The following is a 26,572-nucleotide window of genomic DNA, read 5'->3' as shown; positions in this document are numbered from 1 at the left end:
TAGCTCTGCTCTAAAAGAACGTACGTACCTGGCCCCGCCTACTATCCTCGGAAATGTAAAATGATTGGCTAGAATTGGCTCAGGGAAAAAAAAGCACCGAAATAAAGCACCGAAATGTGCGCTGCTTTTCGGTCTGGTTACTACCGTTTATGTCAGAACCGGTGCCATCATGGCACCGGACACCGGTACCCATCCCTAGTGTGCACAATGCCAAACTGAGGCTCCCGACAAGTCACAATGAATTCTTTTCTTCTATTAGATACAATGGTCTTGCGCAGAGTTTGGGAGCATTGCCACTGGACCTTTCACAGGGCGTGAGATCAAGCAAGCAGTTGCTCCAGGACGCATTCCCACGTATGTGGCAAATGTGCTCTCCTGACTACACTTTTCTGAAAAGCCCAGTACCAGCACTTTCAGACTAACCCATTGATGTAATTCCATAACTTTTTTTCTCAAACAGGTTGCTCAGTTCCAGCTTCCTTTGTGGTAAGTTCATTTCTTTGGTTCCTCTTACATGGGGTATCCAATATTTGATCCAAGTTTGGCACACTAAGTGTCCAACTGTGATGGAGTCAAGGTATTTATACTTGAAGCAGCTCTTTCCACTACACTAACAATTATATTGTCTTTGTCTTCAGTGCAAGGTGACCCCAGTTCATGGTAAGTCTGTCTAAAAGCAGAGATTGCAACTCTAATGATAAAAATGCATTGTCAGGGCTCTAGACTAACTGTTTGCCATGGTTGCACTGGTGCGCCTAGGCGCACCCAAATTTTTCAACCGCATCACTTAACACTGCAGTTTTACACGCACTTTTGGGGGAAAATTGCTGTCCATACAGACAATATTGATTTGTAAATGATTAACTAACAATCTTGTCAACACATAATTCTTTATTTGGAGCACAGTTCTACAAGAAAGATAAGTTACTGAAAAAGTGCTTGTGCTTAAAGTGCTTTGGCACTCTTTGGTAATATTGTAGACAATGTAAAATGTTAAACTTGACAATGTTAAACTTAATCATCACATCGGCCTCCTCTGACAACCTGTTTGCTGCTGCCTGCTGCTTAAAGGCAGTGGGGAGAGGGGACAGTTGGGCAGTGCATTCATTGCAGCATATAATGTGTTACACTGTGCTTTTGCAGCGTTCAGAGATTGATGGCTCCATGTCAGAGCTGGCTATGAATTTCAGACGGATCAGGCCTTAACTTAACCAAAAGTTATCAATAGTTCTTCTCATCTTTTCTTATTACCCACAGCTACATCCACTTCTGTCGGGCCTAGGCTACTCACTAGGGCTGGGTATCATCACTGATTTCTATAATCCATTCGATTCCAATTCACAAGGTCCACATTCAGTTCGGTTCAATTTTGACTCAGTCAGAAATATTATAATTCTGATCATTTATCAGTACTGATACATGTGAGACTTCATCAGAGGTGTGAGCATCACAGCAGATGCCTTTGTGTCAAAGTAACTGAGAATAAAACACAGAAAACATGAAGAAGATTTTCCTGGCCTGGCTTTTTATAGCAGATAACCGTAAAAATATTCTGCAATTTTGCATCATTTTAAAAAGTATACATTTCTTCAGTATTGAACAGCAGAAATTAGGCTTTCTTGTCCGAGGTCATTTAAGTAAAACAAAATAAAAATAAAGTAGGAGACAGCAGCCGACAGCGCTGTAAACAACGGTACACTGGTGGGTAATAAGCAAATGAATAATGCAGAAAACAGAGATTTGAGATGGGAAACGGTTCTTCAAGTACACAGAGAGAGAGAGAGAGAGAGAGCTGTGCATGAAGTGTGATTTTATCATGATGGAAGCAAAACAGCAAAAGTAAGAGGGAATTAATGACGACATTTATCAAATGTGAAGCGTAGTTTGGATCTTCTTTTGCTGCTGGTTCAGTGAATTTTGGTTGGAGAGATACAAAACCTGCAGCTCAGAATCGAGCGCAAAAAAAGGGAACATTAAAGCGCGGACCCGACGCATCAGAATCAGTGAGCTGTCGGCTTTCAGCCCCAACGGCGTGTACATGTACGTGCCATCGGATAAGAAAGCCGAGAAAGAAAAAGCTGATTCTGATGCGTCCAGGTGCGCGCTTCTGTGACTACGCCTTTGTGTGGAATCCGTTTACCTGCTCTAATTTACTGGTTGGTAGGTGTTGAAATAGTTTTGTGAGCTTTAATCTGAGATTCTGGCGTTTCTGGCAAAATACATTTCTATTCAAAAGTCGATTCACAATTTAATGAATCGATATCACTTTAATCAAGCTACTCACCTCTCTATCCACCTGCACTTTCGAACGTACACACAAGGGCTACAGCAATATCTGGACCACGGCCAATCAGAGGTCCCACCCCTGACTATCTCTGATTGGTTTAGACCACGATAGGGGCATAATGTGCGTCTCCAACAGTTGGTCGCACCGGTGCAACCTAGGATATTTTTTAGTTGCACCATTGAAAAATTTGGTCACATTTATGACCAAATTGGTCGCACTCTAGAGCCCTGATTGTGAAGGACTACTATCTGACGCACAACCATTCTTCTTTTTACAGTGAATCTCATTTGTGATGCAGCTGACGGGTGGGTGAATTGCTGTTTTCTCCAATCTTGATTCTGTCTCACGTAAAATTCTTTAAGACAGTGTAAGCAAGGTGACCTTGGATTTCAATTTATTTTGTTTTTTCCACAGTTCAAAACCTAAACAAATCCTGTCAGCTGGCAATTCCTCTGCAGCCCTGTGCAATTACACCATCACAGAACATGCCTGTTCCTCTGTAAGATGCTTTTTATACTTAATTATCAATCCAAAAACAGAACAGGGATTTTGGCCCAATCTGGTCCTGAGACACATCCTTGTAAGCTCTGGCAAAAGCGTTGTATTCTTTCTCTGTTTTCTTTTCAAGGCTGCATATCTCACATCCAGCAACTTGGTCACACTGCTTGAACTGCACACTGAAAAGCCAAAACATATACCCAGTAGAAGTCTGGAAACTCTTCTTCCTAAAAGAGCCTGCTGTACTGGACCAGGCCCTTGAGACATTTGCTAACATGGTAAGTACAAAATCACAATTTCCCAATATTTGTGCTTTGCTATGTGACGTTTGTGTCCAACTACAAATATTGTTCTGCCAATTCAAGGCCAGCAACAACACCTACCCAACCTCGTCAAATGTACTTGAGGCCCTTGAAGAAGTGACAATTGCCAATTTCAGCCAGGCACAACTACAGAGTGAGGAGTTCATTACCAGCTGGTTCAAGACAAAGATCCGTCCGCTTTCTGGCCGCTCCATCTTTCAATTTTCTATTTTGCCTTAGCTCCAAAAACTTCAGCTGCCAAACATACCAGATTGTGTAAGCAAATATGTGATATATTGCTCTATGTTCAAAAAACATGCAGTTACTATTAGTGTAGATGTTGAAAGCTTTCTCTCAAATGTAGCATTCAGGCATTTGGCAGCCAAAAGGCATCCATGGACAGAGACAGACAGCAAGCAGTCTTCACTCATTTCATCAAACCTTTCCTGTCAAGAAATGACTCAACAGGTAAAAGCAGACACTTGACCTCACTTGGGTATTTCCTTGACAACATGTGGTTTATTACCGGGCCAATGACTTAAATTCTTTCTGTGCAGATCCTGGCTGTGTCTCATCTATCACAGGGAGCCAAGAGTGGTTAAAGAAAAACCTTGGCGAGTTCGTTGATTTTCCAAGTCTGCAGGATTTGCAAGCTTTCAATCCTAATTTGTCCACTGTGAGTGCCTACTGCAGTTGTACTTCTTCCTGCAAATTGACATCTTTTAGCCAGTACCATTGCCATTGCTGCTGGCTAACATTATGCTGGTTCCCTTTGTAGGCTGAATTGCTGTCAGTTCTGAATCCTTCTCAGGTGGCAAAGCTGCTCCTTAACTCGGGAGCCTCGAATAACACAGTTTTCGTTGACCTTGTGTTTGAGCGACTGGACAAGGGAAATGGGTTTGAAAATGTGAATGAATTCCTGACACAGCTGACAATCAATGGACAGGTAGGCTAGTGTTATTAAAGGGTGGCAGAAAATCCTGCCGTTTCATTCCAGCACAATAAGAAAGAACAAGACATTTGTCTAAACCAATACATCAGTTTTCAGGGAGCCTTTCATACTAAAGAAACGGTTACAGCCTTTGTGGCATGCTGTATATATCCAAAATCCAGTCTCTGTTTTCCTTATGTCCTTTTAAACCTCAATTTGACAGACACCGACTTTCGAGCCTGTTGTGAGAGATCATGTGATGAACAAAACCTTCACTATCATCAGTCCACATTTCTCCAGTTTTACCACAAACGACTTTGACAAGTGGTTCAGTGTGAAACTGGTTCCTATCCTGCAAGTTTTACACCAGAAATGCTCACAAATGCAACCACAAACATCAACTGCACAATCTACCACATCATGTGAGTAGCTTCATTGCAGCAATCACGAATTTCTTGCAACACACAATAAATATAGTGATAAAGGACAGCATGAGAATCTCTTCTTTCAACTGTTACAGTGTGAGTGGGATGGCTAAAGTTTTCAAGGAGATGCCACCGCATAGGCAACAACAAAACACAGTTGTTCTGCTGGGCTACCTAAAAGATCTGACAGCGTCATCAAAGAACCAGGTAGGGCTGATACAGTGTGCGTTATGGGTTTTTTGTTTGAAATGTCTTGAAAAGCACTGACCAAATAAAACTTGCCCTCAAATTCATCGTCTACCAGTCAAAAACCTTGCTAAAATATACCAACTTTCTTCTGCATGCCATAGCTTGCAGGAAACAAAATGAGAGTGATTCCGAATGGGTTCGAGCAAATTTGGGTCCATTCGTCCAATACACAGCAATCTCTGATATCAAAGACTTCAACATCTCTACGGTAAGCCACACACAGAAGGTGTGTTAACATTTCAAAATGACAAGCAATTCATAGACCCCCCTTCTGCTTGCAAACTGACATCTTTGAGCCAGACCATTGGCATTCCTGTTGTCTAACATCAAGTTGATTCCTTTTGTAGGCTGGATTGTTGTCAGCGCTCAGTCCTCTGAGGTAGCACAGTTGCTACTGAGCTCGGGAGCCTTAAATAACACAGATTTGATTGATCTTGTGTTTGAACGACTGGACAAGGGCAACGCTCTGGAAAATGTGGATGTATTCCTGACACAGCTGACAATCAATGGACAGGTATGCTAGCATTATTAAAGGGTGGCAGAAAATCCTGCCGTTTCATTCCAGCACAATAAGAAAGAACAAGACATTTGTCTAAACCAATACATCAGTTTTCAGGGAGCCTTTCATACTAAAGAAACGGTTACAGCCTTTGTGGCATGCTGTATATATCCAAAATCCAGTCTCTGTTTTCCTTATGTCCTTTTAAACCTCAATTTGACAGACACCGACTTTCGAGCCTGTTGTGAGAGATCACGTGATGAACAAAACCTTCACTATCATCAGTCCACATTTCTCCAGTTTTACCACAAACGACTTTGACAAGTGGTTCAGTGTGAAACTGGTTCCTATCCTTGCAAGTTTTACACCAGAAATGCTCACAAATGCAACCACAAACATCAACTGCACAATCTACCACATCATGTGAGTAGCTTCATTGCAACAATCACGAATTTCTTGCAACACACAATAAATATAGTGATAACGGACAGCATGAGAGTCTCTTCTTTCAACTGTTACAGTGTGAGTGGGATGGCTAAGGTTTTCAAGGAGATGCCACCGCATAGGCAACAACAAAACACAGTTGTTCTGCTGGGCTACCTAAAAAGATCTGACAGCATCATCAAAGAACCAGGTAGGGCTGATACAGTGTGCGTTATGGGTTTTTCTGTTTGAAATGTCTTGAAAAGCACTGACCAAATAAAACTTGCCCTCAAATTCATCTTGTCTACCAGTCAAAAACCTTGCTAAAATATCCCAACTTTCTTCTGCATGCCATAGCTTGCAGGAAACAAAATGAGAGTGATTCCGAATGGGTTCGAGCAAATTTGGGTCCATTCGTCCAATACACAGCAATCTCTGATATCAAAGACTTCAACATCTCTACGGTAAGCCACACACAGAAGGTGTGTTAACATTTCAAAATGACAAGCAATTCATATACCCCCCCCTTCTGCTTGCAAACTGACATCTTTGAGCCAGACCATTGGCATTCCTGCTGTCTAACATCAAGTTGATTCCTTTTGTAGGCTGGATTGTTGTCAGCGCTCAGTCCCTCTGAGGTAGCACAGTTGCTACTGAGCTCGGGAGCCTTGAATAACACAGATTTGATTGATCTTGTGTTTGAACGACTGGACAAGGGCAACGCTCTGGAAAATGTGGATGTATTCCTGACACAGCTGACAATCAATGGACAGGTATGCTAGCATTATTAAAGGGTGGCAAAAAATCCTGCCGTTTCATTCCAGCACAATAAGAAAGAACAAGACATTTGTCTAAACCAATACATCAGTTTTCGGGAGCCTTTCATACTAAAGAAACGGTTACAGCCTTTGTGGCATGCTGTATATATCCAAAATCCAGTCTCTGTTTTCCTTATGTCCTTTTAAACCTCAATTTGACAGACACCGACTTTCGAGCCTGTTGTGAGAGATCATGTGATGAACAAAACCTTCACTATCATCAGTCCACATTTCTCCAGTTTTACCACAAACGACTTTGACAAGTGGTTCAGTGTGAAACTGGTTCCTATCCTTGCAAGTTTTACACCAGAAATGCTCACAAATGCAACCACAAACATCAACTGCACAATCTACCACATCATGTGAGTAGCTTCATTGCAGCAATCACGAATTTCTTGCAACACACACTAAATATAGTGATAAAGGACAGCATGAGAGTCTCTTCTTTCAACTGTTACAGTGTGAGTGGGATGGCTAAAGTTTTCAAGGAGATGCCACCGCATAGGCAACAACAAAACACAGTTGTTCTGCTGGGCTACCTAAAAAGATCTGACAGCGTCATCAAAGAACCAGGTAGGGCTGATACAGTGTGCGTTATGGGTTTTTTTGTTTGAAATGTCTTGGAAAGCACTGACCAAATAAAACTTGCCCTCAAATTCATCTTGTCTACCAGTCAAAAACCTTGCTAAAATATCCCAACTTTCTTCTGCATGCCATAGCTTGCAGGAAACAAAATGAGAGTGATTCCGAATGGGTTCGAGCAAATTTGGGTCCATTCGTCCAATACACAGCAATCTCTGATATCGAAGACTTCAACATCTCTACGGTAAGCCACACACAGAAGGTGTGTTAACATTTCAAAATGACAAGCAATTCATAGACCCCCCCTTCTGCTTGCAAACTGACATCTTTGAGCCAGACCATTGGCATTCCTGTTGTCTAACATCAAGTTGATTCCTTTTGTAGGCTGGATTGTTGTCAGCGCTCAGTCCCTCTGAGGTAGCACAGTTGCTACTGAGCTCGGGAGCCTTAAATAACACAGATTTGATTGATCTTGTGTTTGAACGACTGGACAAGGGCAACGCTCTGGAAAATGTGGATGTATTCCTGACACAGCTGACAATCAATGGACAGGTATGCTAGCATTATTAAAGGGTGGCAGAAAATCCTGCCATTTCATTCCAGCACAATAAGAAAGAACAAGACATTTGTCTAAACCAATACATCAGTTTTCAGGGAGCCTTTCATTGTAAAGAAACGGTTACAGCCTTTGTGGCATGCTGTATATATCCAAAATCCAGTCTCTGTTTTCCTTATGTCCTTTTAAACCTCAATTTGACAGACACCGACTTTCGAGCCTGTTGTGAGAGATCATGTGATGAACAAAACCTTCACTATCATCAGTCCACATTTCTCCAGTTTTACCACAAACGACTTTGACAAGTGGTTCAGTGTGAAACTGGTTCCTATCCTTGCAAGTTTTACACCAGAAATGCTCACAAATGCAACCACAAACATCAACTGCACAATCTACCACATCATGTGAGTAGCTTCATTGCAACAATCACGAATTTCTTGCAAAACACACTAAATATAGTGATAAAGGACAGCATGAGAATTTCTTCTTTCAACTGTTACAGTGTGAGTGGGATGGCTAAGGTTTTCAAGGAGATGCCACCGCATAGGCAGCAACAAAACACAGTTGTTCTGCTGGGCTACCTAAAAAGATCTGACAGCGTCATCAAAGAACCAGGTAGGGCTGATACAGTGTGCGTTATGGGTTTTTCTGTTTGAAATGTCTTGAAAAGGACTGACCAAATAAAACTTGCCCTCAAATTCATCGTCTACCAGTCAAATACCTTGCTAAAATATCCCAACTTTCTTCTGCATGCCATAGCTTGCAGGAAACAAAATGAGAGTGATTCCGAATGGGTGCGAGCAAATTTGGGTCCATTCGTCCAATCCACAGCAATCTCTGATCTCAAAGACTTCAACATCTCTACGGTATATTAGCCAAACAAAATTCTGGACTTTTAAAAACCATACACAGGCAAGTTATCTGCATTGTACAAAAGACCTGCATTTCATACAGCTCACTTTTCTGTATCCACAGGTGGCAGTTTTGGACCTTCTATCACCGTTGCAGAAGGCTTATCTGATCCTAGGTCCAAACAGTAGTGTCTTAAACAGTAAGGATGTTGTAAGGAAGGTGTTGACAAGCTTGACAGAGACCAGTGATTATGAGCAGCTCAAACAATTTTTCGCGGCTTTTGCAAACATCAACATACAGGTGAATGCTCATTGTTAACATTGCCTTAGTGTAAACATCAACAAATGTGAACAGTGTTGCTTCATAAACCTGCTTCCCCTGAGCTTAACAAAGTGTTTGGCAGAGGCTAATACTGAGCCAACGTTTAACTCAAAATGATCTATTTCTGATATGCTGCATGCCTTGAGGCATGCCTGCTGGACAGAAGTACAAAGATTTAGTTTAAATAAGCTCCTCCTCATTTCCACAAAGATTTCAGAACTTCCTCTAACATTCTTCTGATTCCCTTCTCTTTCAGAGAAATGTCACCCTCATCCAAAATCCAGATGTGCGAGACACTATTTTGAACCTGACCTTGACGGCCCTTGCTCCTCAGCTTAAAGACTTTCAGCCAGAAGACTATCAACTGTGGTTCCAGGTTTATTTGGTTCCTGTGATGGCGAGCATCCTTCCTAGCAGCTTGCGGGTGATTCCCAGTGACATCACCTGTGAATCCTACCAGGCTGTGTAAGATATTTCTCACATCCGCAGTAGGACGTTTTGGGTGTGCACAATGCCAAACTGAGGCTCCCGACAAGTCACAATGAATTCTTTTCTTCTATTAGATACAATGGTCTTGCGCAGAGTTTGGGAGCATTGCCACTGGACCTTTCACAGGGCGTGAGATCAAGCAAGCAGTCGCTCCAGGACGCATTCCCACGTATGTGGCAAATGTGCTCTCCTGACTACACTTTTCTGAAAAGCCCAGTACCAGCACTTTCAGACTAACCCATTGATGTAATTCCATAACTTTTTTTCTCAAACAGGTTGCTCAGTTCCAGCTTCCTTTGTGGTAAGTTCATTTCTTTGGTTCCTCTTACATGGGGTATCCAATATTTGATCCAAGTTTGGCACACTAAGTGTCCAACTGTGATGGAGTCAAGGTATTTATACTTGAAGCAGCTCTTTCCACTACACTAACAATTATATTGTCTTTGTCTTCAGTGCAAGGTGACCCCAGTTCATGGTAAGTCTGTCTAAAAGCAGAGATTGCAACTCTAATGATAAAAATGCATTGTCAGGGCTCTAGACTAACTGTTTGCCATGAGTTGCACTGAAAGCGCCTAGGCGCACCCAAATTTTTCAACCGCATCACTTAACACCGCAGTTTTACACGTGCACTTTTGGGGGAAAATTGCTGTCCATACAGACAATATTGATTTGTAAATGATTAACTAACAATCTTGTCAACACATAATTCTTTATTTGGAGCACAGTTCTACAAGAAAGATAAGTTACTGAAAAAGTGCTTGTGCTTAAAGTGCTTTGGCACTCTCTGGTAATATTGTAGACAATGTTAAATGTTAAACTTGACAATGTTAAACTTAATCATCACATCGGCCTCCTCTGACAACCTGTTTGCTGCTGCCTGCTGCTTAAAGGCAGTGGGGAGGGGACAGTTGGGCAGTGCATTCATTGCAGCATATAATGTGTTACACTGTGCTTTTGCAGCGTTCAGAGATTGATGGCTCCATGTCAGAGCTGGCTATGAATTTCAGACGGATCAGGCCTTAACTTAACCAAAAAGTTATCAATAGTTCTTCTCATCTTTTCTTATTACCCACAGCTACATCCACTTCTGTCGGGCCTAGGCTACTCACTAGGGCTGGGTATCATCACTGATTTCTATAATCCATTCGATTCCAATTCACAAGGTCCACATTCAGTTCGGTTCAATTTTGACTCAGTCAGAAATATTATAATTCTGATCATTTATCAGTACTGATACATGTGAGACTTCATCAGAGGTGTGAGCATCACAGCAGATGCCTTTGTGTCAAAGTAACTGAGAATAAAACACAGAAAAACATGAAGAAGATTTTCCTGGCCTGGCTTTTTATAGCAGATAACCGTAAAAATATTCTGCAATTTTGCATCATTTTAAAAAGTATACATTTCTTCAGTATTGAACAGCAGAAATTAGGCTTTCTTGTCCGAGGTCATTTAAGTAAAAACAAAATAAAAATAAAGTAGAAGACAGCAGCCGACAGCGCTGTAAACAACGGTACACTGGTGGGTAATAAGCAAATGAATAATGCAGAAAACAGAGATTTGAGATGGGAAACGGTTCTTCAAGTACACAGAGAGAGAGAGAGAGAGAGCTGTGCATGAAGTGTGATTTTATCATGATGGAAGCAAAACAGCAAAAGTAAGAGGGAATTAATGACGACATTTATCAAATGTGAAGCGTAGTTTGGATCTTCTTTGCTGCTGGTTCAGTGAATTTTGGTTGGAGAGATACAAAACCTGCAGCTCAGAATCGAGCGCAAAAAAGCGGAACACAAAGCGCGGACCCGACGCATCAGAATCAGTGAGCTGTCGGCTTTCAGCCCCAACGGCGTGTACATGTACGTGCCATCGGATAAGAAAGCCGAGAAAGAAAAAGCTGATTCTGATGCGTCAGGTGCGCGCTCTGTGACTACGTCTTTGTGTGGAATCCGTTTACCTGCTCTAATTTACTGGTTGGTAGGTGTTGAAATAGTTTTGTGAGCTTTAATCTGAGATTCTGGCGTTTCTGGCAAAATACATTTCTATTCAAAAGTCGATTCACAATTTAATGAATCGATATCACTTTAATCAAGCTACTCACCTCTCTATCCACCTGCACTTTCGAACGTACACACAAAGGGCTACAGCAATATCTGGACCACGGCCAATCAGAGGTCCCACCCTGACTATCTCTGATTGGTTTAGACCACGATAGGGGCATAATGTGCGTCTCCAACAGCTGGTCGCACCGGTGCAACCTAGGATATTTTTAGTTGCACCATTGAAAAATTTGGTCACATTTATGCGACCAAATTGGTCGCACTCTAGAGCCCTGATTGTGAAGGACTACTATCTGACGCACAACCATTCTTCTTTTACAGTGAATCTCATTTGTGATGCAGCTGACGGGTGGGTGAATTGCTGTTTTCTCCAATCTTGATTCTGTCTACGTAAAATTCTTTAAGACAGTGTAAGCAAGGTGACCTTGGATTTCAATTTATTTTGTTTTTTCCACAGTTCAAAACCTAAACAAATCCTGTCAGCTGGCAATTCCTCTGCAGCCCTGTGCAATTACACCATCACAGAACATGCCTGTTCCTCTGTAAGATGCTTTTTTATACTTAATTATCAATCCAAAAACAGAACAGGGATTTTGGCCCAATCTGGTCCTGAGACACATCCTTGTAAGCTCTGGCAAAAGCGTTGTATTCTTTCTCTGTTTTTTTTTTCAAGGCTGCATATCTCACATCCAGCAACTTGGTCACACTGCTGAACTGCACACTGAAAAGCCAAAACATATACCCAGTAGAAGTCTGAAACTCTTCTTCCTAAAAGAGCCTGCTGTACTGGACCAGGCCCTTGAGACATTTGCTAACATGGTAAGTACAAAATCACAATTTCCCAATATTTGTGCTTTGCTATGTGACGTTTGTGTCCAACTACAAATATTGTTCTGCCAATTCAAGGCCAGCAACAACACCTACCCAACCTCGTCAAATGTACTTGAGGCCCTTGAAGAAGTGACAATTGCCAATTTCAGCCAGGCACAACTACAGAGTGAGGAGTTCATTACCAGCTGGTTCAAGACAAAGATCCGTCCGTTTCTGGCCGCTCCATCTTTCAATTTTCTATTTTGCCTTAGCTCCAAAAACTTCAGCTGCCAAACATACCAGATTGTGTAAGCAAATATGTGATATATTGCTCTATGTTCAAAAACATGCAGTTACTATTAGTGTAGATGTTGAAAGCTTTCTCTCAAATGTAGCATTCAGGCATTTGGCAGCCAAAAGGCATCCATGGACAGAGACAGACAGCAAGCAGTCTTCACTCATTTCATCAAACCTTTCCTGTCAAGAAATGACTCAACAGGTAAAAGCAGACACTTGACCTCACTTGGGTATTTCCTTGACAACATGTGGTTTATTACCGGGCCAATGACTTAAATTCTTTCTGTGCAGATCCTGGCTGTGTCTCATCTATCACAGGGAGCCAAGAGTGGTTAAAGAAAAACCTTGGCGAGTTCGTTGATTTTCAAGTCTGCAGGATTTGCAAGCTTTCAATCCTAATTTGTCCACTGTGAGTGCCTACTGCAGTTGTACTTCTTCCTGCAAATTGACATCTTTTAGCCAGTACCATTGCCATTGCTGCTGGCTAACATTATGCTGGTTCCCTTTGTAGGCTGAATTGCTGTCAGTTCTGAATCCTTCTCAGGTGGCAAAGCTGCTCCTTAACTCGGGAGCCTCGAATAACACACTTTTCGTTGACCTTGTGTTTGAGCGACTGGACAAGGGAAATGGGTTTGAAAATGTGGATGTATTCCTGACACAGCTGACAATCAATGGACAGGTATGCTAGCATTATTAAAGGGTGGCAGAAAATCCTGCCGTTTCATTCCAGCACAATAAGAAAGAACAAGACATTTGTCTAAACCAATACATCAGTTTTCAGGGAGCCTTTCATACTAAAGAAACGGTTACAGCCTTTGTGGCATGCTGTATATATCCAAAATCCAGTCTCTGTTTTCCTTATGTCCTTTTAAACCTCAATTTGACAGACACCGACTTTCGAGCCTGTTGTGAGAGATCATGTGATGAACAAAACCTTCACTATCATCAGTCCACATTTCTCCAGTTTTACCACAAACGACTTTGACAAGTGGTTCAGTGTGAAACTGGTTCCTATCCTTGCAAGTTTTACACCAGAAATGCTCACAAATGCAACCACAAACATCAACTGCACAATCTACCACATCATGTGAGTAGCTTCATTGCAGCAATCACGAATTTCTTGCAACACACAATAAATATAGTGATAAAGGACAGCATGAGAATCTCTTCTTTCAACTGTTACAGTGTGAGTGGGATGGCTAAAGTTTTCAAGGAGATGCCACCGCATAGGCAACAACAAAACACAGTTGTTCTGCTGGGCTACCTAAAAGATCTGACAGCGTCATCAAAGAACCAGGTAGGGCTGATACAGTGTGCGTTATGGGTTTTCTGTTTGAAATGTCTTGAAAAGCACTGACCAAATAAAACTTGCCCTCAAATTCATCGTCTACCAGTCAAAAACCTTGCTAAAATATCCCAACTTTCTTCTGCATGCCATAGCTTGCAGGAAACAAAATGAGAGTGATTCGAATGGGTTCGAGCAAATTTGGGTCCATTCGTCCAATACACAGCAATCTCTGATATCAAAGACTTCAACATCTCTACGGTAAGCCACACACAGAAGGTGTGTTAACATTTCAAAATGACAAGCAATTCATAGACCCCCCTTCTGCTTGCAAACTGACATCTTTGAGCCAGACCATTGGCATTCCTGTTGTCTAACATCAAGTTGATTCCTTTTGTAGGCTGGATTGTTGTCAGCGCTCAGTCCCTCTGAGGTAGCACAGTTGCTACTGAGCTCGGGAGCCTTAAATAACACAGATTTGATTGATCTTGTGTTTGAACGACTGGACAAGGGCAACGCTCTGGAAAATGTGGATGTATTCCTGACACAGCTGACAATCAATGGACAGGTATGCTAGCATTATTAAAGGGTGGCAGAAAATCCTGCCGTTTCATTCCAGCACAATAAGAAAGAACAAGACATTTGTCTAAACCAATACATCAGTTTTCAGGGAGCCTTTCATTGTAAAGAAACGGTTACAGCCTTTGTGGCATGCTGTATATATCCAAAATCCAGTCTCTGTTTTCCTTATGTCCTTTTAAACCTCAATTTGACAGACACCGACTTTCGAGCCTGTTGTGAGAGATCATGTGATGAACAAAACCTTCACTATCATCAGTCCACATTTCTCCAGTTTTACCACAAACGACTTTGACAAGTGGTTCAGTGTGAAACTGGTTCCTATCCTTGCAAGTTTTACACCAGAAATGCTCACAAATGCAACCACAAACATCAACTGCACAATCTACCACATCATGTGAGTAGCTTCATTGCAACAATCACGAATTTCTTGCAACACACAATAAATATAGTGATAAAGGACAGCATGAGAGTCTCTTCTTTCAACTGTTACAGTGTGAGTGGGATGGCTAAAGTTTTCAAGGAGATGCCACCGCATAGGCAACAACAAAACACAGTTGTTCTGCTGGGCTACCTAAAAAGATCTGACAGCATCATCAAAGAACCAGGTAGGGCTGATACAGTGTGCGTTATGGGTTTTTCTGTTTGAAATGTCTTGGAAAGCACTGACCAAATAAAACTTGCCCTCAAATTCATCTTGTCTACCAGTCAAAAACCTTGCTAAAATATCCCAACTTTCTTCTGCATGCCATAGCTTGCAGGAAACAAAATGAGAGTGATTCGAATGGGTTCGAGCAAATTTGGGTCCATTCGTCCAATACACAGCAATCTCTGATATCAAAGACTTCAACATCTCTACGGTAAGCCACACACAGAAGGTGTGTTAACATTTCAAAATGACAAGCAATTCATAGACCCCCTTCTGCTTGCAAACTGACATCTTTGAGCCAGACCATTGGCATTCCTGTTGTCTAACATCAAGTTGATTCCTTTTGTAGGCTGGATTGTTGTCAGCGCTCAGTCCTCTGAGGTAGCACAGTTGCTACTGAGCTCGGGAGCCTTGAATAACACAGATTTGATTGATCTTGTGTTTGAACGACTGGACAAGGGCAACGCTCTGGAAAATGTGGATGTATTCCTGACACAGCTGACAATCAATGGACAGGTAGGCTAGCATTATTAAAGGGTGGCAGAAAATCCTGCCGTTTCATTCCAGCACAATAAGAAAGAACAAGACATTTGTCTAAACCAATACATCAGTTTTCAGGGAGCCTTTCATTGTAAAGAAACGGTTACAGCCTTTGTGGCATGCTGTATATATCCAAAATCCAGTCTCTGTTTTCCTTATGTCCTTTTAAACCTCAATTTGACAGACACCGACTTTCGAGCCTGTTGTGAGAGATCATGTGATGAACAAAACCTTCACTATCATCAGTCCACATTTCTCCAGTTTTACCACAAACGACTTTGACAAGTGGTTCAGTGTGAAACTGGTTCCTATCCTTGCAAGTTTTACACCAGAAATGCTCACAAATGCAACCACAAACATCAACTGCACAATCTACCACATCATGTGAGTAGCTTCATTGCAACAATCACGAATTTCTTGCAACACACAATAAATATAGTGATAAAGGACAGCATGAGAGTCTCTTCTTTCAACTGTTACAGTGTGAGTGGGATGGCTAAGGTTTTTCAAGGAGATGCCACCGCATAGGCAACAACAAAACACAGTTGTTCTGCTGGGCTACCTAAAAGATCTGACAGCATCATCAAAGAACCAGGTAGGGCTGATACAGTGTGCGTTATGGGTTTTTCTGTTTGAAATGTCTTGAAAAGCACTGACCAAATAAAACTTGCCCTCAAATTCATCTTGTCTACCAGTCAAAAACCTTGCTAAAATATCCCAACTTTCTTCTGCATGCCATAGCTTGCAGGAAACAAAATGAGAGTGATTCCGAATGGGTTCGAGCAAATTTGGGTCCATTCGTCCAATACACAGCAATCTCTGATATCAAAGACTTCAACATCTCTACGGTAAGCCACACACAGAAGGTGTGTTAACATTTCAAAATGACAAGCAATTCATAGACCCCCTTCTGCTTGCAAACTGACATCTTTGAGCCAGACCATTGGCATTCCTGTTGTCTAACATCAAGTTGATTCCTTTTGTAGGCTGGATTGTTGTCAGCGCTCAGTCCCTCTGAGGTAGCACAGTTGCTACTGAGCTCGGGAGCCTTGAATAACACAGATTTGATTGATCTTGTGTTTGAACGACTGGACAAGGGCAACGCTCTGGAAAATGTGGATGTATTCCTGACACAGCTGACAATCAATGGACAGGTATGCTAGCATTATTAAAGGGTGGCAGAAAATCCTGCCGTTTCATTCCAGCACAATAAGAAAGAACAAGACATTTGTCTAAACCAATACATCAGTTTTCAGGGAGCCTTTCATTGTAAAGAAACGGTTACAGCCTTTGTGGCATGCTGTATATATCCAAAATCCAGTCTCTGTTTTCCTTATGTCCTTTTAAACCTCAATTTGACAGACACCGACTTTCGAGCCTGTTGTGAGAGATCATGTGATGAACAAAACCTTCACTATCATCAGTCCACATTTCTCCAGTTTTACCACAAACGACTTTGACAAGTGGTTCAGTGTGAAACTGGTTCCTATCCTTGCAAGTTTTACACCAGAAATGCTCACAAATGCAACCACAAACATCAACTGCACAATCTACCACATCATGTGAGTAGCTTCATTGCAACAATCACGAATTTCTTGCAACACACAATAAATATAGTGATAAAGGACAGCATGAGAGTCTCTTCTTTCAACTGTTACAGTGTGAGTGGGATGGCTAAGGTTTTCAAGGAGATGCCACCGCATAGGCAACAACAAAACACAGTTGTTCTGCTGGGCTACCTAAAAGATCTGACAGCATCATCAAAGAACCAGGTAGGGCTGATACAGTGTGCGTTATGGGTTTTTCTGTTTGAAATGTCTTGAAAAGCACTGACCAAATAAAACTTGCCCTCAAATTCATCTTGTCTACCAGTCAAAAACCCTTGCTAAAATATCCCAACTTTCTTCTGCATGCCATAGCTTGCAGGAAACAAAATGAGAGTGATTCCCAATGGGTTCGAGCAAATTTGGGTCCATTCGTCCAATACACAGCAATCTCTGATATCAAAGACTTCAACATCTCTACGGTAAGCCACACACAGAAGGTGTGTTAACATTTCAAAATGACAAGCAATTCATAGACCCCCTTCTGCTTGCAAACTGACATCTTTGAGCCAGACCATTGGCATTCCTGTTGTCTAACATCAAGTTGATTCCTTTTGTAGGCTGGATTGTTGTCAGCGCTCAGTCCCTCTGAGGTAGCACAGTTGCTACTGAGCTCGGGAGCCTTGAATAACACAGATTTGATTGATCTTGTGTTTGAACGACTGGACAAGGGCAACGCTCTGGAAAATGTGGATGTATTCCTGACACAGCTGACAATCAATGGACAGGTATGCTAGCATTATTAAAGGGTGGCAGAAAATCCTGCCGTTTCATTCCAGCACAATAAGAAAGAACAAGACATTTGTCTAAACCAATACATCAGTTTTCAGGGAGCCTTTCATTGTAAAGAAACGGTTACAGCCTTTGTGGCATGCTGTATATATCCAAAATCCAGTCTCTGTTTTCCTTATGTCCTTTTAAACCTCAATTTGACAGACACCGACTTTCGAGCCTGTTGTGAGAGATCATGTGATGAACAAAACCTTCACTATCATCAGTCCACATTTCTCCAGTTTTACCACAAACGACTTTGACAAGTGGTTCAGTGTGAAACTGGTTCCTATCCTTGCAAGTTTTACACCAGAAATGCTCACAAATGCAACCACAAACATCAACTGCACAATCTACCACATCATGTGAGTAGCTTCATTGCAACAATCACGAATTTCTTGCAAAACACAATAAATATAGTGATAAAGGACAGCATGAGAGTCTCTTCTTTCAACTGTTACAGTGTGAGTGGGATGGCTAAGGTTTTCAAGGAGATGCCACCGCATAGGCAACAACAAAACACAGTTGTTCTGCTGGGCTACCTAAAAAGATCTGACAGCGTCATCAAAGAACCAGGTAGGGCTGATACAGTGTGCGTTATGGGTTTTCTGTTTGAAATGTCTTGAAAAGGACTGACCAAATAAAACTTGCCCTCAAATTCATCGTCTACCAGTCAAAAACCTTGCTAAAATATCCCAACTTTCTTCTGCATGCCATAGCTTGCAGGAAACAAAATGAGAGTGATTCCGAATGGGTGCGAGCAAATTTGGGTCCATTCGTCCAATCCACAGCAATCTCTGATCTCAAAGACTTCAACATCTCTACGGTATATTAGCCAAACAAAATTCTGGACTTTTAAAAACCATACACAGGCAAGTTATCTGCATTGTACAAAAGACCTGCATTTCATACAGCTCACTTTTCTGTATCCACAGGTGGCAGTTTTGGACCTTCTATCACCGTTGCAGAAGGCTTATCTGATCCTAGGTCCAAACAGTAGTGTCTTAAACAGTAAGGATGTTGTAAGGAAGGTGTTGACAAGCTTGACAGAGACCAGTGATTATGAGCAGCTCAAACAATTTTTTCGCGGCTTTTGCAAACATCAACATACAGGTGAATGCTCATTGTTAACATTTGCCTTAGTGTAAACATCAACAAATGTGAACAGTGTTGCTTCATAAACCTGCTTCCCTGAGCTTAACAAAGTGTTTGGCAGAGGCTAATACTGAGCCAACGTTTAACTCAAAATGATCTATTTCTGATATGCTGCATGCCTTGAGGCATGCCTGCTGGACAGAAGTACAAAGATTTAGTTTAAATAAGCTCCTCCTCATTTCCACAAAGATTTCAGAACTTCCTCTAACATTCTTCTGATTCCCTTCTCTTTCAGAGAAATGTCACCCTCATCCAAAATCCAGATGTGCGAGACACTATTTTGAACCTGACCTTGACGGCCCTTGCTCCTCAGCTTAAAGACTTTCAGCCAGAAGACTATCAACTGTGGTTCCAGGTTTATTTGGTTCCTGTGATGGCGAGCATCCTTCCTAGCAGCTTGCGGGTGATTCCCAGTGACATCACCTGTGAATCCTACCAGGCTGTGTAAGATATTTCTCACATCCGCAGTAGGACGTTTTGGGTGTGCACAATGCCAAACTGAGGCTCCCGACAAGTCACAATGAATTCTTTTCTTCTATTAGATACAATGGTCTTGCGCAGAGTTTGGGAGCATTGCCACTGGACCTTTCACAGGGCGTGAGATCAAGCAAGCAGTCGCTCCAGGACGCATTCCCACGTATGTGGCAAATGTGCTCTCCTGACTACACTTTTCTGAAAAGCCCAGTACCAGCACTTTCAGACTAACCCATTGATGTAATTCCATAACTTTTTTTCTCAAACAGGTTGCTCAGTTCCAGCTTCCTTTGTGGTAAGTTCATTTCTTTGGTTCCTCTTACATGGGGTATCCAATATTTGATCCAAGTTTGGCACACTAAGTGTCCAACTGTGATGGAGTCAAGGTATTTATACTTGAAGCAGCTCTTTCCACTACACTAACAATTATATTGTCTTTGTCTTCAGTGCAAGGTGACCCCAGTTCATGGTAAGTCTGTCTAAAAGCAGAGATTGCAACTCTAATGATAAAAATGCATTGTCAGGGCTCTAGACTAACTGTTTGCCATGGTTGCACTGGTGCGCCTAGGCGCACCAAAATTTTTCAACCGCATCACTTAACACCGCAGTTTTACACGTGCACTTTTGGGGGGAAAATTGCTGTCCATACAGACAATATTGATTTGTAAATGATTAACTAACAATCTTGTCAACACATAATTCTTTATTTGGAGCACAGTTCTACAAGAAAGATAAGTTACTGAAAAAGTGCTTGTGCTTAAAGTGCTTTGGCACTCTTTGGTAATATTGTAGACAATGTTAAATGTTAAACTTGACAATGTTAAACTTAATCATCACATCGGCCTCCTCTGACAACCTGTTTGCTGCTGCCTGCTGCTTAAAGGCAGTGGGGAGAGGGGACAGTTGGGCAGTGCATTCATTGCAGCATATAATGTGTTACACTGTGCTTTTGCAGCGTTCAGAGATTGATGGCTCCATGTCAGAGCTGGCTATGAATTTCAGACGGATCAGGCCTTAACTTAACCAAAAAGTTATCAATAGTTCTTCTCATCTTTTCTTATTACCCACAGCTACATCCACTTCTGTCGGGCCTAGGCTACTCACTAGGGCTGGGTATCATCACTGATTTCTATAATCCATTCGATTCCAATTCACAAGGTCCACATTCAGTTCGGTTCAATTTTGACTCAGTCAGAAATATTATAATTCTGATCATTTATCAGTACTGATACATGTGAGACTTCATCAGAGGTGTGAGCATCACAGCAGATGCCTTTGTGTCAAAGTAACTGAGAATAAAACACAGAAAAACATGAAGAAGATTTTCCTGGCCTGGCTTTTTATAGCAGATAACCGTAAAAATATTCTGCAATTTTGCATCATTTTAAAAAGTATACATTTCTTCAGTATTGAACAGCAGAAATTAGGCTTTCTTGTCCGAGGTCATTTAAGTAAAAACAAAATAAAAATAAAGTAGAAGACAGCAGCCGACAGCGCTGTAAACAACGGTACACTGGTGGGTAATAAGCAAATGAATAATGCAGAAAACAGAGATTTGAGATGGGAAACGGTTCTTCAAGTACACAGAGAGAGAGAGAGAGAGAGCTGTGCATGAAGTGTGATTTTATCATGATGGAAGCAAAACAGCAAAAGTAAGAGGGAATTAATGACGACATTTATCAAATGTGAAGCGTAGTTTGGATCTTCTTTGCTGCTGGTTCAGTGAATTTTGGTTGGAGAGATACAAAACCTGCAGCTCAGAATCGAGCGCAAAAAAGCGGAAACACAAAGCGCGGACCCGACGCATCAGAATCAGTGAGCTGTCGGCTTTCAGCCCCAACGGCGTGTACATGTACGTGCCATCGGATAAGAAAGCCGAGAAAGAAAAAGCTGATTCTGATGCGTCAGGTGCGCGCTCTGTGACTACGTCTTTGTGTGGAATCCGTTTACCTGCTCTAATTTACTGGTTGGTAGGTGTTGAAATAGTTTTGTGAGCTTTAATCTGAGATTCTGGCGTTTCTGGCAAAATACATTTCTATTCAAAAGTCGATTCACAATTTAATGAATCGATATCACTTTAATCAAGCTACTCACCTCTCTATCCACCTGCACTTTCGAACGTACACAAAAAGGGCTACAGCAATATCTGGACCACGGCCAATCAGAGGTCCCACCCTGACTATCTCTGATTGGTTTAGACCACGATAGGGGCATAATGTGCGTCTCCAACAGCTGGTCGCACCGGTGCAACCTAGGATATTTTTTAGTTGCACCATTGAAAAATTTGGTCACATTTGCGACCAAATTGGTCGCACTCTAGAGCCCTGATTGTGAAGGACTACTATCTGACGCACAACCATTCTTCTTTTTACAGTGAATCTCATTTGTGATGCAGCTGACGGGTGGGTGAATTGCTGTTTTCTCCAATCTTGATTCTGTCTACGTAAAATTCTTTAAGACAGTGTAAGCAAGGTGACCTTGGATTTCAATTTATTTTGTTTTTTCCACAGTTCAAAACCTAAACAAATCCTGTCAGCTGGCAATTCCTCTGCAGCCCTGTGCAATTACACCATCACAGAACATGCCTGTTCCTCTGTAAGATGCTTTTTTATACTTAATTATCAATCCAAAAACAGAACAGGGATTTTGGCCCAATCTGGTCCTGAGACACATCCTTGTAAGCTCTGGCAAAAGCGTTGTATTCTTTCTCTGTTTTCTTTTTCAAGGCTGCATATCTCACATCCAGCAACTTGGTCACACTGCTGAACTGCACACTGAAAAGCCAAAACATATACCCAGTAGAAGTCTGGAAACTCTTCTTCCTAAAAGAGCCTGCTGTACTGGACCAGGCCCTTGAGACATTTGCTAACATGGTAAGTACAAAATCACAATTTCCCAATATTTGTGCTTTGCTATGTGACGTTTGTGTCCAACTACAAATATTGTTCTGCCAATTCAAGGCCAGCAACAACACCTACCCAACCTCGTCAAATGTACTTGAGGCCCTTGAAGAAGTGACAATTGCCAATTTCAGCCAGGCACAACTACAGAGTGAGGAGTTCATTACCAGCTGGTTCAAGACAAAGATCCGTCCGTTTCTGGCCGCTCCATCTTTCAATTTTCTATTTTGCCTTAGCTCCAAAAACTTCAGCTGCCAAACATACCAGATTGTGTAAGCAAATATGTGATATATTGCTCTATGTTCAAAAAACATGCAGTTACTATTAGTGTAGATGTTGAAAGCTTTCTCTCAAATGTAGCATTCAGGCATTTGGCAGCCAAAAGGCATCCATGGACAGAGACAGACAGCAAGCAGTCTTCACTCATTTCATCAAACCTTTCCTGTCAAGAAATGACTCAACAGGTAAAAGCAGACACTTGACCTCACTTGGGTATTTCCTTGACAACATGTGGTTTATTACCGGGCCAATGACTTAAATTCTTTCTGTGCAGATCCTGGCTGTGTCTCATCTATCACAGGGAGCCAAGAGTGGTTAAAGAAAAACCTTGGCGAGTTCGTTGATTTTGCAAGTCTGCAGGATTTGCAAGCTTTCAATCCTAATTTGTCCACTGTGAGTGCCTACTGCAGTTGTACTTCTTCCTGCAAATTGACATCTTTTAGCCAGTACCATTGCCATTGCTGCTGGCTAACATTATGCTGGTTCCCTTTTGTAGGCTGAATTGCTGTCAGTTCTGAATCCTTCTCAGGTGGCAAAGCTGCTCCTTAACTCGGGAGCCTCGAATAACACAGTTTTCGTTGACCTTGTGTTTGAGCGACTGGACAAGGGAAATGGGTTTGAAAATGTGAATGAATTCCTGACACAGCTGACAATCAATGGACAGGTATGCTAGCATTATTAAAGGGTGGCAGAACATCCTGCCGTTTCATTCCAGCACAATAAGAAAGAACAAGACATTTGTCTAAACCAATACATCAGTTTTCAGGAGCCTTTCATACTAAAGAAACGGTTACAGCCTTTGTGGCATGCTGTATATATCCAAAATCCAGTCTCTGTTTTCCTTATGTCCTTTTAAACCTCAATTTGACAGACACCGACTTTCGAGCCTGTTGTGAGAGATCATGTGATGAACAAAACCTTCACTATCATCAGTCCACATTTCTCCAGTTTTACCACAAACGACTTTGACAAGTGGTTCAGTGTGAAACTGGTTCCTATCCTTGCAAGTTTTACACCAGAAATGCTCACAAATGCAACCACAAACATCAACTGCACAATCTACCACATCATGTGAGTAGCTTCATTGCAGCAATCACCAATTTCTTGCAACACACAATAAATATAGTGATAAAGGACAGCATGAGAATCTCTTCTTTCAACTGTTACAGTGTGAGTGGGATGGCTAAAGTTTTCAAGGAGATGCCACCGCATAGGCAACAACAAAACACAGTTGTTCTGCTGGGCTACCTAAAAGATCTGACAGCGTCATCAAAGAACCAGGTAGGGCTGATACAGTGTGCGTTATGGGTTTTTCTGTTTGAAATGTCTTGAAAAGCACTGACCAAATAAAACTTGCCCTCAAATTCATCGTCTACCAGTCAAAAACCTTGCTAAAATATCCCAACTTTCTTCTGCATGTCATAGCTTGCAGGAAACAAAATGAGAGTGATTCCGAATGGGTTCGAGCAAATTTGGGTCCATTCGTCCAATACACAGCAATCTCTGATATCAAAGACTTCAACATCTCTACGGTAAGCCACACACAGAAGGTGTGTTAACATTTCAAAATGACAAGCAATTCATAGACCCCCTTCTGCTTGCAAACTGACATCTTTGAGCCAGACCATTGGCATTCCTGTTGTCTAACATCAAGTTGATTCCTTTTGTAGGCTGGATTGTTGTCAGCGCTCAGTCCCTCTGAGGTAGCACAGTTGCTACTGAGCTCGGGAGCCTTGAATAACACAGATTTGATTGATCTTGTGTTTGAACGACTGGACAAGGGCAACGCTCTGGAAAATGTGGATGTATTCCTGACACAGCTGACAATCAATGGACAGGTAGGCTAGCATTATTAAAGGGTGGCAGAAAATCCTGCCGTTTCATTCCAGCACAATAAGAAAGAACAAGACATTTGTCTAAACCAATACATCAGTTTTCAGGGAGCCTTTCATTGTAAAGAAACGGTTACAGCCTTTGTGGCATGCTGTATATATCCAAAATCCAGTCTCTGTTTTCCTTATGTCCTTTTAAACCTCAATTTGACAGACACCGACTTTCGAGCCTGTTGTGAGAGATCATGTGATGAACAAAACCTTCACTATCATCAGTCCACATTTCTCCAGTTTTACCACAAACGACTTTGACAAGTGGTTCAGTGTGAAACTGGTTCCTATCCTTGCAAGTTTTACACCAGAAATGCTCACAAATGCAACCACAAACATCAACTGCACAATCTACCACATCATGTGAGTAGCTTCATTGCAACAATCACGAATTTCTTGCAACACACACTAAATATAGTGATAAAGGACAGCATGAGAGTCTCTTCTTTCAACTGTTACAGTGTGAGTGGGATGGCTAAAGTTTTCAAGGAGATGCCACTGCATAGGCAACAACAAAACACAGTTGTTCTGCTGGGCTACCTAAAAGATCTGACAGCGTCATCAAAGAACCAGGTAGGGCTGATACAGTGTGCGTTATGGGTTTTTCTGTTTGAAATGTCTTGAAAAGCACTGACCAAATAAAACTTGCCCTCAAATTCATCTTGTCTACCAGTCAAAAACCTTGCTAAAATATCCCAACTTTCTTCTGCATGCCATAGCTTGCAGGAAACAAAATGAGAGTGATTCCCAATGGGTTCGAGCAAATTTGGGTCCATTCGTCCAATACACAGCAATCTCTGATATCAAAGACTTCAACATCTCTATGGTAAGCCACACACAGAAGGTGTGTTAACATTTCAAAATGACAAGCAATTCATAGACCCCCTTCTGCTTGCAAACTGACATCTTTGAGCCAGACCATTGGCATTCCTGTTGTCTAACATCAAGTTGATTCCTTTTGTAGGCTGGATTGTTGTCAGCGCTCAGTCCTCTGAGGTAGCACAGTTGCTACTGAGCTCGGGAGCCTTAAATAACACAGATTTGATTGATCTTGTGTTTGAACGACTGGACAAGGGCAACGCTCTGGAAAATGTGGATGTATTCCTGACACAGCTGACAATCAATGGACAGGTATGCTAGCATTATTAAAGGGTGGCAGAAAATCCTGCCGTTTCATTCCAGCACAATAAGAAAGAACAAGACATTTGTCTAAACCAATACATCAGTTTTCAGGGAGCCTTTCATTGTAAAGAAACGGTTACAGCCTTTGTGGCATGCTGTATATATCCAAAATCCAGTCTCTGTTTTCCTTATGTCCTTTTAAACCTCAATTTGACAGACACCGACTTTCGAGCCTGTTGTGAGAGATCATGTGATGAACAAAACCTTCACTATCATCAGTCCACATTTCTCCAGTTTTACCACAAACGACTTTGACAAGTGGTTCAGTGTGAAACTGGTTCCTATCCTTGCAAGTTTTACACCAGAAATGCTCACAAATGCAACCACAAACATCAACTGCACAATCTACCACATCATGTGAGTAGCTTCATTGCAACAATCACGAATTTCTTGCAACACACAATAAATATAGTGATAAAGGACAGCATGAGAGTCTCTTCTTTCAACTGTTACAGTGTGAGTGGGATGGCTAAAGTTTTCAAGGAGATGCCACCGCATAGGCAACAACAAAACACAGTTGTTCTGCTGGGCTACCTAAAAGATCTGACAGCATCATCAAAGGACCAGGTAGGGCTGATACAGTGTGCGTTATGGGTTTTTCTGTTTGAAATGTCTTGAAAAGCACTGACCAAATAAAACTTGCCCTCAAATTCATCTTGTCTACCAGTCAAAAACCTTGCTAAAATATCCCAACTTTCTTCTGCATGCCATAGCTTGCAGGAAACAAAATGAGAGTGATTCCGAATGGGTTCGAGCAAATTTTGGTCCATTCGTCCAATACACAGCAATCTCTGATATCAAAGACTTCAACATCTCTACGGTAAGCCACACACAGAAGGTGTGTTAACATTTCAAAATGACAAGCAATTCATAGA

The 26,572-nt window shown here is 41.7% G+C and overlaps 1 protein-coding gene and 4 long non-coding RNA genes across 5 annotated transcripts; all 5 read left to right on the top strand.

The window, feature by feature from the left end:
- The first annotated feature begins 462 nt into the window (after nt 1–462).
- LOC120434667 lies at nt 463–2,950 on the top strand. Its single transcript, XR_005609265.1, has 5 exons — nt 463–486; nt 639–660; nt 2,565–2,592; nt 2,702–2,786; nt 2,916–2,950. It is a non-coding gene; the product is annotated as an uncharacterized LOC120434667 (long non-coding RNA).
- Nucleotides 2,951–4,619: 1,669 nt separating this feature from the next.
- LOC120435011 lies at nt 4,620–5,064 on the top strand. Its single transcript, XR_005609464.1, has 3 exons — nt 4,620–4,650; nt 4,794–4,900; nt 5,040–5,064. It is a non-coding gene; the product is annotated as an uncharacterized LOC120435011 (long non-coding RNA).
- Nucleotides 5,065–5,450: 386 nt separating this feature from the next.
- LOC120434954 lies at nt 5,451–14,661 on the top strand. The gene is made up of 24 exons (XM_039603636.1): nt 5,451–5,614; nt 5,713–5,825; nt 5,972–6,078; nt 6,220–6,387; nt 6,595–6,794; nt 6,893–7,005; nt 7,152–7,258; nt 7,399–7,566; nt 7,775–7,974; nt 8,073–8,185; nt 8,330–8,436; nt 8,546–8,722; nt 9,000–9,208; nt 9,307–9,401; nt 9,508–9,533; nt 9,686–9,707; nt 11,611–11,638; nt 11,747–11,831; nt 11,963–12,034; nt 12,941–13,075; nt 13,284–13,483; nt 13,582–13,693; nt 14,082–14,249; nt 14,458–14,661. The coding sequence occupies exons 1-24, from the start codon at nt 5,451–5,453 to the stop codon at nt 14,659–14,661; spliced, it is 3,093 nt and encodes a 1,030-aa protein (XP_039459570.1).
- Nucleotides 14,662–23,882: 9,221 nt separating this feature from the next.
- LOC120434921 lies at nt 23,883–24,335 on the top strand. The gene is made up of 3 exons (XR_005609431.1): nt 23,883–23,913; nt 24,058–24,164; nt 24,303–24,335. It is a non-coding gene; the product is annotated as an uncharacterized LOC120434921 (long non-coding RNA).
- A 722-nt stretch (nt 24,336–25,057) lies between these two features.
- LOC120434922 lies at nt 25,058–25,498 on the top strand. The gene is made up of 3 exons (XR_005609432.1): nt 25,058–25,088; nt 25,235–25,341; nt 25,480–25,498. It is a non-coding gene; the product is annotated as an uncharacterized LOC120434922 (long non-coding RNA).
- Nucleotides 25,499–26,572: the final 1,074 nt, after the last annotated feature.

Source organism: Oreochromis aureus, linkage group 19, assembly GCF_013358895.1.
Source record: "Oreochromis aureus strain Israel breed Guangdong linkage group 19, ZZ_aureus, whole genome shotgun sequence".
Taxonomy (NCBI): domain Eukaryota; kingdom Metazoa; phylum Chordata; class Actinopteri; order Cichliformes; family Cichlidae; genus Oreochromis; species Oreochromis aureus.
This window is presented reverse-complemented; position numbering and strand designations above follow the sequence as displayed.

Bases quoted from the DNA above. Each gene is read 5' to 3' on its own strand.
- LOC120434954 (XM_039603636.1), top strand. From the start codon at position 5,451: ATGAACAAAACCTTCACTATCATCAGTCCACATTTCTCCAGTTTTACC. The intron at 5,826-5,971 runs GTAGGGCTGATA...TGCATGCCATAG, and splicing joins CAGCATCATCAAAGAACCAG to CTTGCAGGAAACAAAATGAG. The intron at 6,079-6,219 runs GTAAGCCACACA...TTCCTTTTGTAG, and splicing joins AAGACTTCAACATCTCTACG to GCTGGATTGTTGTCAGCGCT.